Source organism: Crocodylus porosus, unplaced genomic scaffold (genome assembly GCF_001723895.1).
Source record: "Crocodylus porosus isolate Cpor-Errol unplaced genomic scaffold, CroPor_comp1, whole genome shotgun sequence".
Taxonomy (NCBI): Eukaryota; Metazoa; Chordata; order Crocodylia; family Crocodylidae; genus Crocodylus; species Crocodylus porosus.
Genome location: NW_017728916.1, coordinates 6,648,531 through 6,662,421, shown reverse-complemented (window position 1 = coordinate 6,662,421; position 13,891 = coordinate 6,648,531). Strand labels below are relative to the sequence as shown.

The 13,891-nt window shown below is 43.7% G+C and overlaps 1 protein-coding gene across 1 annotated transcript in view; it reads right to left on the bottom strand.

Moving 5' to 3' along the window:
- TEX11 (testis expressed 11) overlaps positions 1–13,891 on the bottom strand; it is a 68,166-nt gene that overhangs the window by 9,154 nt on the left and 45,121 nt on the right. The window contains exons 19-23 of the mRNA XM_019536160.1: positions 13,013–13,068; positions 11,919–12,008; positions 9,808–9,878; positions 7,514–7,630; positions 6,139–6,211 (exon numbers count right to left, since the gene is read on the bottom strand). Coding sequence (XP_019391705.1) covers positions 6,139–6,211; positions 7,514–7,630; positions 9,808–9,878; positions 11,919–12,008; positions 13,013–13,068 — 407 coding nt within the window. The remainder of the gene's footprint in view (positions 1–6,138; positions 6,212–7,513; positions 7,631–9,807; positions 9,879–11,918; positions 12,009–13,012; positions 13,069–13,891) is intronic.

Sequence of the window (13,891 nt, the reverse complement as noted above, 5' to 3'; positions counted from 1 at the left end):
CCTACGTTGAACACCTTCAAGAGTAAATTGGATGCTTATCTTGCTGGGATCCTATGACCCCAGCTGACTTCCTGCCCTTTAGGCAGGGGGCTGGACTTGATGATCTCCTGAGGTCTCTTCCAGCCCTGATGTCTATGAAATCTATGAAAGGGAGAACGGTCACCATCCCAGAGGTAACAGGATTGCTAGCACTGGCCACTGATCTGAGTGCATTTTTTTTTTTTTAAATGTGATCTAATCTTTCCCTCCTGCAAAAGGCTGTTCTGCCATCAGTTCTAATCACTCTCATTTCACTCACTCTAGAACTGGCTGCTAGCTTCAAGGATCTCTCATCCCTTTAGAGCAGGGCTCTGAGACAGAAACAGGGCTGCAGCCCTTCAATGAAAGGCTGCCTGAGTCATCCGAGCGCGCTCTTGTCCATCCTGCTAGACTGCAGCTTTCTGTATGCCAATGAACCACTTACGCACAGCACAAAACCCCACTGAGGGAACATGCACACACGGGCACGTACCTGCTCTCACGGCTCTCTACTGGTTTTATTTCAATCCCCGTCTCCAGTTCAAGCTTCTTACCTGCCTGGAAGGGTCAACACAATCCCCCTTGGCTGCGTTTCAGACTTTCAGCCTCACTGGGAACACTCCTCTCTTTTTCCAGCTCTATCACTCATCTTTTTTCTTTCCTCTGTGCCTGAAAAAACACTCCTAACATCACCACACTAGGCATCCTCCATCTAAATCACCCAACCCCCATCCTAAAATTCACTTCTGACACAGCACAGCACTCTACCCATAGAGACCAGCTGTACCACCACACACTTGCAGCTGACAACATATACAAATGGACATTGTGCTTTTAACTTCCCTCCGGACCCTAGCACAAGTTTGTGGTGTTATTTTGCTCCTTCACTGAGGATGAATTCCAAGAGACAGGGCCCAAATGCTGTTGTTCTGCACAAGGTGCAGCACAAAGATTGTATATGCATTATTTTGGGATGCTTTGGACAGGAATGGTCCTGCCTTGAGCAGGGGGCTGGGCTAGATGATGTCATGAGATCCCTTCCAGTCCTACTTTTCTAGGATTTATTTCTTTTCTACACCATCCTCTTCAGAAAAGGCTCAGGGCTGTTTACAGTAAAGAGAAATCATAAAATTAATAAGGAGAAGCAGTAACATTTTCAAGCCAAGGAAGGTACTCCACCTACTGAGTTGTATTCTCCTCCTCCTGCTTCTTCTTTCTGAGGCTTAGTTATGATGCAGAATCACCTGATCTCCACTAAGCTTTCTGCAGACTCTCTCCAGAACAACAAGCATAATAATAATAATAATAATAATAATAATATTACCTAGCATTTAAGTAGTGCATGCTTACAGCACTTTGCACCAATTAATACATATCACCATCACTATTTTACAGATGGGAAACTAAAGCAAGAAGTGATGGTGTAACGCATCCAAACTCACACAGCAAGTCAGCAGTGGAATAGACTACCCGGGGAAGCATGTAATCTCCATCATTGGAGGCTTTCAAGAAGAGACTGGAGTAGCAATCCATAAGGAATGATAGAGCCTCATGGAATCATAGAAAAGTACAACTGGAAGGGACCTCCGGGGCAGGATCAACCCCCTGCCAGAGGCACAATCAGCCCTATCCAAACCATCCTATACAATCCATAATCTAAACTGTACGTAAGACAACCCTCAATTCTGGCCAACACAGACCTAACACCCTAACCTACCACAGGTAAAGCAGGGGAGCCATGGCAGTCAATGTCCTGCTTCTATGAAATGCTGACAATATATGCTTAAGATATCTCAGGTAGACACCAACTCTCTCCTACAGAAGGTATAACCTCCCACAATCCATACCAGTCTGACCATGGGGTAAAATTCTTTCCCGACTCTGACGGTGATTAGTCTGACCCTGAGCAGAGGAGTAAGATCATCTAGCCAGGAGCTTCCACCTTTGGTCCCAGCAGGAACATTGGCACACCCCAGTCAAAGTCCCCAACCTTGGCTCTAGCCAAGACCCAATGCCTCTGAGAGCAACTTAAAAACACCCTGACACCTGTAGCAGAAAAGGGAGGGCAAGAGCAACCAGCAAAGCACAGCACTATGGGAAAGCCCCATGGCTACCACTATGGGTAGGACATAGGCATCACTACACCTAGATCCTCCCCAACCAGTGGCTGGCCAACCTCTTCTTAATCACCTCCAGTGATGGAAAGTCCACAGCTTCCCCAGCATCTAGTCCGATGCCTCACTATTCCCACAGTGAAGAAGTTTTTTCCAGATACCCAATCTAAACTTATTTGCATCACCTTCAAGCCATTGGTCTGCATTCTCCTCTCTGCAGCAAGAGAGAAAAGGTGCTTTCCCTCCTCTCTATGGCAGCCCTTCAAGTATTTGAAGACTGATGTCATGTCCCCTCTTAAGTGCCTTTTCTGCAAGCTGAACATACCCAGCTCCTTCAGCCTCTTCTCAAAGGATTCACCTTCCAAGCCTCTGATTATCTTTGCTGCTGCCTCTGGATGCTTTCAACTTCTCCATATCCATTTTAAAATGTGGAACCCAGAACTGTGCATTGTATCCAGGTGAGGCCTAACCAATGCCAAGCAGAGAGGCATGATCACCTCCCATGTCCTGCACCTGATGCTTCTATTGATGCAGCCCAAAACCACATTCACCTTTTGTGTGGCTGCGTCACACTGCAAATTCCTATTCAGTCTGTGATCTACCAAGACTCCCAAGTCCTTTTCCACAGAGCTGCCATCCATCCAGGTGTCCCCCATTTTGTATTTGTGTTTTTGCTTATTCTTGCCACAATGCAGCACCTTGCATTTGTCCACCTTGAACTTCATCCTGTTAGCTCCAGTGTCAAGATCTGTCTGAACTGCACTCACATCCTCCAACATGTTCACAATCTTTCCCAGCTTTGTGTCATCCACAAGCTTGCTCAAGAAGCTTCCTATGCCAGCATACAAATCGTTAACAGACATGTTGAATGGCACCAGGTCAAGGACAGGCCCCTGTGGAACTCCACTTGAAACCTCCTGCCATTCTGTCATGGACCACTAATAATTACCCTTTGCTTGCAGCTATTGAGCCAGTTATCTATGAACCTTGTAGCAGTTTTGTCCATCCCACATTTCTCCAGTTTGTTTGTGAGAAGGTCACGAGGGACCTTGTCAAAAGCTTGGCTGAAGTCCAGATGCAAGATATCCACAACATGCCCTTCATCCACCCAAGCAGCTACTTTGTCAAAGAAGGAGATCGGGTTTGTCTGACATGAATTGTTTTTCATAAATCCATGCTGGCTGCTTGTAATCAGCCCTTCCTCCTCCAGATGCTTGCAAATGGTCTTCCTTAGGATCTGCTCCAGTAATTTCCCAGATATTGAGGTGAGGCTAACTAGTCTGTAGTTCCCTGGGTTCTCCTCCTCACCTTTTTTTTAGCGAGGGGCACCATGATGGCACTTTTCCAGTCCTCTAATAATCTTGTCCATCTCCCAGTACTACATGAAGATCTCCTCTGCCAATTCCTTTAGTACCCTGGGATGAAGTTCAGCTGGAGATCAGGAGAAATGCTCCGCAGTCCAGAGGAGGCAGAAACTGGAGAATTAAGCAGGACTCTACAACTGGCTTGGCTCTGATGGATTAAAAGAGCTGGGATAAGTTTATGGAGGGTATAGGATGACAAAGGGGAATTCTGGCTTTCTGATGGGTCACATGTGGAGTTGTGTTTACAGTCCCCATGCTGCAGTGCAGAGTGGAGGGTGTTTGGTTTTCCCAGGTTTCTGGGCTTTGTTGGTTGCCACCTGGGACCAAGAAAATATGTTTCTCTTGTTGCTAAAAATGTCATGGGGCTTATTCCACCTTCCTCAGAAGTACTGGTTGCTGGGTACAGATAAGGATGAGTATTTTAATTGGGGTGTGTCAATGGCCCTGTTTGTTAATTTATTTGCATATGCATGCGCACACATGTGTTTGTATGTATGTGATTTACATGCTGTTTTTCCAAACAAAGGCTTGGGGAGGCTTACAGCTAGGGAAACAGAACAGCTTTAAAAGACAACTAAAGTAAATAAAACAAAATAACAGAGCAGAGACCCACTAAACAACAGCTGGACCCAATTCTGGTTGCTAAATGCCAGCCCAAATAGAAAAGTCTTGAAGTGCTTTTGAAAAATGTCCAGCCTGAGGCTCTGGTGAGGCTCAAGAGGGAAGGGAGGGATTTCCAGTTCCAGTTCTGTTAGGACTGAAAAACCAGGAGGCTCCTGGCTAAAGGCTCTTGCCCATCTGTTCAGCAGTGCAGTGCAGGAAGCAGAGGGTGTCTGGGGCTATGCTTGGGCACAATGCATCAGCAAGGGGCAGGGTGGCCATGGTGCAGCAGTGTGGGGATTCACAGGCACAAATTTCAGTGGCAGGGGCAGCTGCACAGGTGTGCAATACAGTGGTGGAGGTGGATATATAGTGCAGTGATGTGGGCAAGCAATGCAGCACCAGGGGCAGACATATGGGTGTGCAGTAGAGCAGTGGGGGCACTCGTGCAGTGTACGGAGTGGAGGCCCAGAGCTCACCCTGGTGTGACCTGTGTGGCCCTTGCTGGTGCAGCCTGCAGGGAGTGGAAGTTAGACAGCCCTGAGTTAGAAAGGGACAATCCTGCCATGAGCTGGGGGCTGGACTCGATGACTTCTGCAGACCCTCTCAGCCTGACTTTCCAAGATTCCAACACCTGAGCAGGGAGCAGGAAGCAAACAGGATTTCCTCTAACGCAAAGCTGAGCTTGCAGACACTTAAACAGGGAAACTTCCAGTCAGAGCAAAGTCTAGAGGACACTGTCCAGAGATGGTTTTAAAATGAACATTACAACAGCCTAGTGGTCCCACTGTATTTCTGGGGTACCAATACTTACAACCATTTTGAATAGAAGCCTCAGCAGGAATCTGCCAAGTTGGAGAGTCTGAAGTAGAAAGCTGGCTATATTTCAGGGTGGTGCAGGACCCATTAATTAGAGCACAGAAGAATATGACTGGGTTTTGTAGAATGCCTGTCCTTAGACATGAAAAAATAATCTTGAAGACTTTCAGAGAAAAGAGGACATTTCAATGCACAACACCAAAAATCTATTCTTCAGTGCTCTTCAGGTAAGAGGCATTAAACAGAAGGAGCCAAAATCAGCTGTGACAGAAGCAGGTAACATTCACAGTGCTGCAACTACAGTTCTGTGCATGCATGCTAGCAAAAGATGTCATTGCGAACAATGCCACCGATTGTTACAGCTTAATACACAGGAAGCCATTTTACTTAAGGCATCTGCGAGCCTAGACAAATGTTTGCTTTCTTGGTACGGCAAAAAATTATACTGGAACCAAAGACTGGAAGGGACCTCCTGGGTCAATGCTATTGTAGACAACCATATCACATAATCCCTTATGCAAACTGATCCAGCTCCATTTTAAATGCAATTAGGGGCTTTTTGCCCCCACCCCACCCCATGCTTTTTTTGGGAAACTGTTTCAGAAAGTCATTAATTTGATGATTAGAAACCTCCTGTTAAATTTCCTCTCAGCCAGTTTATATACATTTGTTCTTGTGACAATGCTCCCCTTTAGCTTAAATAGTACTTTTCCCTCCCAGGTGTTTACTTCTTGATGTATTTATGGATAGCAATGATATTTCCTCTCAATCTTCAGTTTGCAACACAAACTGGATCCAGCAAAGGATCCAAGAGTACAAAGACTGAGTTTGTACCTGTTGAGACACCTGAACCCAAAGCAATTAGTCAACCATGAATCAGTGAATTTGAAACCCCGGCCTTTCTAGGTGTGTAGCTATGACCATTGAACACTTGGCCTATTGTGCCATTAGCTAAACCAGGAAATCTGGGTCTCTTTTCTCCTGTTAAACGGAACAGTGCATGAATCAGCGAATCATAGAATGGATTGTAGGAAGGCAGAGAATCATAGGAAGGCAGAGTGGACCTTGTTTTTGAAACCTGGGCCTTTTTGTGCAGAGTCATCCTTTAGAACTCTGTTTGGGTTTAAATAGGATTAAGTGACATCCAGACGATGAAAAAGCAACAAAGATGCTCTAAGAACTGCTACTCCAATATACTTGAAAGCATTTGTTTCTTTGCTCACCTGTTGGCTTCAGAGCTTTCCAGATATCCCTGCATGCCTGGATGTGCTGAAGAGCCTGAGTCAGAAGCTCAATCTACTTTGCAAAATTAATACATTGTTTTTAGGTCATGTTTTTTGAAAGGCAACATGCACATTACTCCACAGTGAAGTGCAGTACAGTAGGCCTCAAGAGTAAATTATCAGTGGAGAATCAGGCTAATCCTAACGCACCATCTGCTGCCAGATTTCTTTTCCTCTTCTTTTTTTTTTTAAAGATCTCTACACCTGAGTCAAAGCTTCAGGTTTCCTTCATGCTTAAGGGTCTAGCAGTCTAGGCACAGAGAAGACAGACTTTGTTGGATGTAACTTATTTTAACCATGAGCCACAAAATGTTGCTATCAAATGCCGCAAGGCACTTAATCTTATAAAAAGCTAAACTGTCTGTGCAATGCTCTGCAGACTGACTGTCTAGAAAGCAAGAGACTGGTACAAGCTTCATATCAGAAACTGAACCAACATCTCTGGCACAGCACTAGCACAACATCTCAACATCTCTGGCACCGTCACCTTCATTGGAACCAGAAACTAAATCAAGGGCATAGCAAGTAACATAGGCCATTATCATCTACAGTTGTACCAGAAATCAAACCCAGAATTCAGGGTGGTAACACAAAGGCAAAAGGTATCTGGCACCAAACAGACATACTAAAGAAAGAAAAGGGTACAAGCTGAAGACCAGGGAAGGCAACTGGCAGCTCTGGTTGTCCTGCATGGCTGGTCTCTCAATCCTTATGACAGAAACACAAGATTGTAGAGATGTCAGCTAGGGGCAATGCTCTCAACAGAGATGTGGTTTTTAAGAAAGCAACACATCTCTGCACACTGTTCTCAAAGGAAGAGAGCAGTCCCCCACCTTCCCTCCACAACATTCGCCTGAAGGGTGTGTATATGTATCAGGAAAAAAAATAATGAAATATCTGTGCCCTTTCTGACATGCATATGACTAACCTCAAGTTCAGCAACTACATAACCCTGTTGTCAAAGTCCCTGTCTGCCAGTCACACCTCCTTCACAATCCTTCAATAATTTACTGTAGATTACAATTTTTTGGGCAATGACACTGGCCTACACTTTCAGCTGGTGTAAATCCATTTAGCTCTGCTGAAGTCAATGTGACCAATTATCTCCAGTCCAGGATCTTGTATTTGTCTGCAAAGCCCCATATGTATTTGTTTTAATTACACTGTGAAAAAATCCCAGGCCTATATTTTCAAGCTCAGTTCCTAAGGGAAACAACTGAGATTTTACCACCAAAAGAAGCAGTACAACTGAAAATCATTTGTACACACGACCCATCTTTACAGGATATAAAAACAGCTAGTGCAGCCTCTCTACCTGTTCAGCAAGTGCTGTGTTTTGTCTCCCCATTTCCAAACCAATTGCAGCAGCCATTAGCAGACATGTCTTCTGGGCAATCAGAACAGCTTTATCAGGATGGCAGAACTGAGAAAACTGAAACACAAATGAACAGTGAGAATTCTGCCCGGTCACTACCAGTAAGCAGCAAAAGAAAGTATTTCCTATTGCAGGGGTGAAGAGAGACGTTTATTTATCATTTCTATGTTTCCTTCAGTTGCAAGTTTTCCAGGGGCTTAACTACCACTTCCTTCCCCCCTACTCTTATTTTATTTATTTACAGTAAATTATTTTATTCCACTTGGAGAGCATGGATTATGTCACCACTATGTTGGAGCTGATCTTTCTGTGGCTTTGCGTTTAGTCCCAGGTTTGTACTGCAGCAGTAGCAGAAACAGTGACAGTACAGTTAAAGAACACGTTAGAAGTATGCTTAATCATTTGTGTGTTCTTTCTGTACTGTTAACTCTCTCCTTTTCTCACTGACAGACACCAATTGTCCCACTGCTCTAAAAAGAACTGAAATTATTACCACTGCTGCTTGTTTTACAGGAGCACTGCACAAGCTTCAAATATTCCACTGCCTTGTGAAAGTGGCAGCCATTATTTTAAACATATCTCAAATCTGCAAAATCCTTGCTCCCAAAAACTGATAGTTCAAGTCTGCCAAGTCTCACGCTTCCCAGGGGTGACTCCTTGATATTAAGACAGTTTTAAGTTTTAAGACCTGTCTGCTTCAAGTACCAGGGACCATACTTTGATTTGCCTCCCTAATATAAGCACAGAACACGTTATGTATATAACAACTTTAAATACTTAAAAAAATAGCAATAATCCTGAACAAAAACTCCCTTCTTTGGAAAGGGCAACACAGAAAGAACAAACCCCACAGGACAGGGGATAATCACATGGCTTAATGTGATTCCAGAAGGTGGTCATTACTACCACGATCAGGGCCACATAAGAACCTAACAAAAACAGAATTCAAACATGTGATCCACTGAGTATTTTGAAATCTTCCTAAATTAATCCCAGCCTGCTGTCCCTACAAGTGAAAGCTAGGGTATGGGAAAACAAACACAGGACAGTTACTTAAAAGAGGATGAGTTTCTACTGAGCTTCTGTTACTCCGCAGTAATTGCCCATGTGCCCACTCTAACCCAGTAAGTGCAAGCTAAGCCATGGTCAGTTGCTCATATTCCTTGGATGGTCAAGCTACCACAATTCAGTTACCAACAACTGCAAGTAGCAGGGGCCAGTAGTGATTGCTCTGGAGCAGCTGACATGCAGAAAATCATCCTCCCCTTTAACTCACTGTCATGTGTTCATTTTTAAATATCCAGTGGCTTTTAAATATCCAATGAAAACTAAAGTCTGTGGGGGCTCTGTCAATTATGTCCCCAACAGGGACTTGTGATCAGAGCTTCCATAGCTCATGTCTGGGTGCCCTGCCATCTAATGGACTCTGCAAACCTGAGCTACCTCTTTCCTGATTAATGCATGGGGAGACTTAGATGCATAAAACAGGACCCTGGCATGGCAGCAGGACCCTGCATACCAGATCCAACCACAGCATGACATAACTTGCCAAATACAGCCCCAGTGAGACCCCTTACCAGTGCAGTCTTGCAGGCATGGCCATGTCATCTAGACAAGTGGTTTCCAAAGTGGGGTGCACAAGATGATCCATTGGGATGCAGGAAGAAAATATTAGAACGTCTATTTATATAGGCAGGGGTGCGCGATCAAAAAAGTTTGGAGACCACTAATCTAGACCATGGGGCTCCCTGTGCATCTAGGCATCTGGCAGCAGGGAAGCAGTGGACCTGAAGGAAGCCCTATAGGCCAGATGACATGGCTCCCACAGCCAGAGGTTAAGCACCACTGATTTAAAATGACATTGAAAATGAGGTTTAATGACTCTGGAGTCCCGCTACTATGAAGGAGTATAAAAGGCACAATGTTATAGGAATTCTGCATGCAGGTGCAGTAGGGGCAGGTTCCTATGTAACAACGTTGCATCAACTCCAAACTAACCAAATATCAGTAATCAACTGATTTTAAAAAAATGCCCTTCGGTTCCAAGTTTTTCATCCCAGATTTTAAATGACTGTTTTAAAGTATGACAGTAATTCTTAAACCATGCACTGTGGCCAATCCAAAGTGAAGGTCTTTAAAGAAACACCATACATATCTGGCTGGAGCTTGCAACAAAACCAGTTGCACTATACCATCCCTCATACCACAGGCAACATCAGGAAAAAAATGCATACCTTGAAAGACAGTATGAAGAAATCTCTCATTGTTCCTGGGCAGTTCTCGAACTGTACAGCCAAGTTCCAAGCTCATAAAATGAATAAACAGGAGAAGAGAATAAAGAACTTCAACTTGCTATAGGCTATGCCCATAAAACCTCAAGGAGGAGGCAGTTAAGGCTCACTGTTAAGTTTTAAACAATGTAACTATCAAGGGCTCATTTAATACCAGCTGAGAATACTGTTTGCGCTTTCCTATTAATACAAGTTATTCATGCTGTCAAAACCTTTATTTCAGTAAGTAATTATTCCTTTGCTATATCCATTCACACCAAGACAAAGGGTGAGGAGCCAGATTTCAGCCTAAATCATGATGGTTTAAAGTCAGAATAACTTCTTCAACTTTAAAAACCTTGTATAAAGTTGTAAATAAGATGACAATAAAGTTTACAATACCATCCCCAATACCATTAAAGATGACTACTTCAGACCAGTCTCCACAGTTTCTGCTTTGATAGGTTCACTCAGAGAAGAATTAGGCACACAACTCTCATTAGTATTAATTAGTGATATATGCCTCTAGATGGTTATGTAGTACCCATCACTGTGGAATTTTAATATCTAAGGGCTCATCTACACATCACCCTATAGTGACAGTGACACACTACAATTGACGTATGGCATGCTCTGGCCAGCTACATCGTTGTAGTGGCGCACTCCCCAGGTATAGCATGCTGCTACAGCGCTGTAGCAGTGAAATTTACAAAAGCACTGTGCTTTAGTACTTCCAAAACCATGGCGCCATAGCAATGTCGCCATACGACGATGTGTAGATGCACCCTAAGTGGTCTAATTAGGAGCTCAGGTCTACAACAATTTTTCAGATTCTGCCCTACATGCTACGTCCTTCCCTGGGATATGCTTTCTCAGTATGCATAAGAAGCTTGTCCTGTGAGCCAAAACTTTGCTGCAGGAAAATTCAGATATCACCAAAGGCCGGTTACCTCCATATTTGAGCCTTCTATTCCCAACTTCTGTTTCTCCCCTTCTATTATGTAACATCTTGTAATACGACCACAGTAAGGATGGCCATACCTATGAAGGTCAGTGCATCACAGGTGACTTATACACCTGATTTGGAACATATTCTTCTGGCATGTGCCCTGAAACGAAGTACAGCTCTGAAAACCTATTTCATTGCATGAGCATAGGGTTTTCTTTATACCTGTAAACAATATATGCCAATCCGCCCATCTCCAAATAGGCCAAACAAAGGCAGCATCTTACTGCTAAATCAAACGATACACATTTTACTACTAACTGTTGTTATTACTCTAGATTAGAGGCACCTTATTACCTGCAGACAACTCTGGACACACTAAGAAGTATGCTAGGAATGAAGTTCCAGAGACACAATGTGAATAGGGCTTGTAAAAATTACATATGAGGTGTACTTTCCATTGGAAAGAGCTTTATTTGTTAAGACTTTCAGTTTCTTTTTAAGTTTCGCTTCCCAGGGTTAAAGAAGAATCCTAATCTAGGGCTCCTGATTTAAGGGTATGAGCAAGATAATTCCTATGGTCAACAGAGATAAGATCTCCTCTGTATGCCATACAAGAACATGCATTTCAGCTGCATAATCTGCTCTTGTCCAGCTTGCACTTGACAGTGCTCCACTTCTGAGTATACAAACTAACTCATTCAGTTGAAGCAGCAGCAACTACTATTCCTGTCCTGTCCTCCTGACCTAGGAGCAGTGTTGCTCTGGTACAGGATCTTAATAGTGAAAAAAGTTAAATAAGAACAAAAGCAGGGACTATTCAGAGCTCTGTCAGGGACAGAGAATATTCTTGGGGTTGGTGGGAATAATTATATCGGTTCTTACCTACTGGATGACATTGTTTTTGTGCCATTCTTCTCCTGATAATTATCACCATACAACCCAGACATGACTGCCTGACAGTATCTGAATAAACTGTGTGCAGAAGGGGAATTTCAGGAACAGGTTGGAAAGGGAATTCCGAAAGGCACTGGAGAGTAATCAAATCTATCCCATCATTTCCTTCTCTCTTTGTGTCTAACAGAGATGGGTCCAGTGGCTCTGTTTAGCCTTTGGGTATGTCACTTACCCACTTTTCTAAACCAGTGAGTGACCTGGGTCCTTAGTTCCAGTGTCAGGTGGCTCCCTTCTGTGAAAGGCTCAGCAAGCTTCTGATGTGCTGCAGAAATGTGGCATTAAATACATAAGCAGCTCTTCCTGAGCAGAACAAATGTATTTCCTACATCCTACATTAACAGTAACACACAACATGCGTTTCCAAATGGCTGACATAACACAGGATGGGAGGTGGCACTTACTACCTTGACCTAAGATACTTGAATGACTAGAGAGATCTTATAGAAAACATTAAAATGTGCCCAAAGTAGCATCTGCAGTTGAATATGTAGGGCTGTTACAGAGGACTGATAAACAAGATGCAACAACCTCCTTTACATTAAGGCTGAATGCAGTTGGGATCAATCTAATGGGGTAAGAAAATGCTACCTTCAGCCTTCTGGGATATTGTTCTTGTTCCTCTTAACAGAGCTCTTCATTCTTTTCCCTACCATTTCCCTTCCCAGGCACTACAAGAGTAAAGGCTGGCTCTCATGAGCTTCTTTATCCAAGACAGAAAAAGAAGATTGAAAGCAACATAGTACAAGTAAATTGCTGTCCCCTGGAGAAGAGTGTTTTGAAAACAAGCAACAAAAACATTCTAGTGCAGGAAGCAAGGGATTCACATTTGCTTAAGAGGTAGGAAAGGGGAGTATATATTGGAAGTGAGCATTAACTTCCAATTTCTCATAGCAGTTTTCCTTTTTCCTTCTGTGGAAGCTCCTGCTTTCCTATGAAAGATGCTGTTTTGGCTCCTGCTAATGCAAAGTGAGCAGAGAACTGCTACTTCAAGCTATCTCAGTCTGGAGACCCTGGCCCTGTCAGTATTATTGGGCCCCAAGCAGCTGCTTTGACTATATGTATAATTCTTGCTTCCTAAAGGGAACTGCTTAGAAGGAGGGAGCCTTCTGTCTGAGGAAAGCAGCTAACACTGTACAGGTGCTAAGTGAAGATTTTTCAGTACTACCCTGCAAGCTTTCCAGAGTGGAAGCCCACAGCACTAACTGTACCATAACCATGTTCACAGATGAACACAAAGCAGAAAGTGTAAATTAAACAGCTACCTACCCAAGGTCAAATAAGTCAGAAGTGTGTCCAGATCTTTAATTCTAGAATGGAGGAAAAACCAGATTTATAGAAATGCAAGACTCTAGAACTCTTGGTTCAGGGACGATACCTTTTATTTTGGTTCAGAGATGATACGATGTTATAGAACACTTGTCTACTTGGTCTAATATAACAGAATACAGTAACTCCCAGTTTTGTTAAAACCCACAGAGTTGCAAGCTGTGGAGTAGGAGTGCTGCAGCCCTCATTGTGCTGTATATTTGCAGCACTGTAGGCCCATGGTAGAAGCACTGCAACACACCCTTAGCAGATAGGCTGCAGACTCAACTCAGTGTCACTGGCAGAGTCTTGTTTCAGTGCTGCACCAAAAGTAATGTGTATGCCATTAACACCTCCTTTGGTGCAGAGCAAACAAATGAGCCCAGTCTAAGTAGGCCCATGGACCAAGCTTAGTGTGGCCATCATAGAGGACATTCCAGTTTTCTGCTACTCTGTCCTCTACTGATATAAAACTGAACACCTTTATGTCCTCTATTTTTCTCTTGGGTTTTAACAAGAGTGTCCAGTTTTGTATCAGTAGAGGACAGAGGACAACCGGGCTGTTCTCTATGATGGTCACCCTAATCAAGCCCCACAGCTGGGACTCTTCAGTTCTTGAGCTTATGAGAACACAGCATCCAAGTGTGAAGTGCCTGGAGTCTACCATAGAAGGCTACATTGTTCCCATCCTAGCATCAACTTGAGACACCAGCAGCCTCAGAGGAGCTCCCTGATTCACATTCCTTGCTGAGGACTAACTTAATGCTCAGTTGGCATTCAGCTAATGGGACAGAGCAGTATCTGGGGGACAAGTTACAAAAGATCAAGGCAAGGTCACAC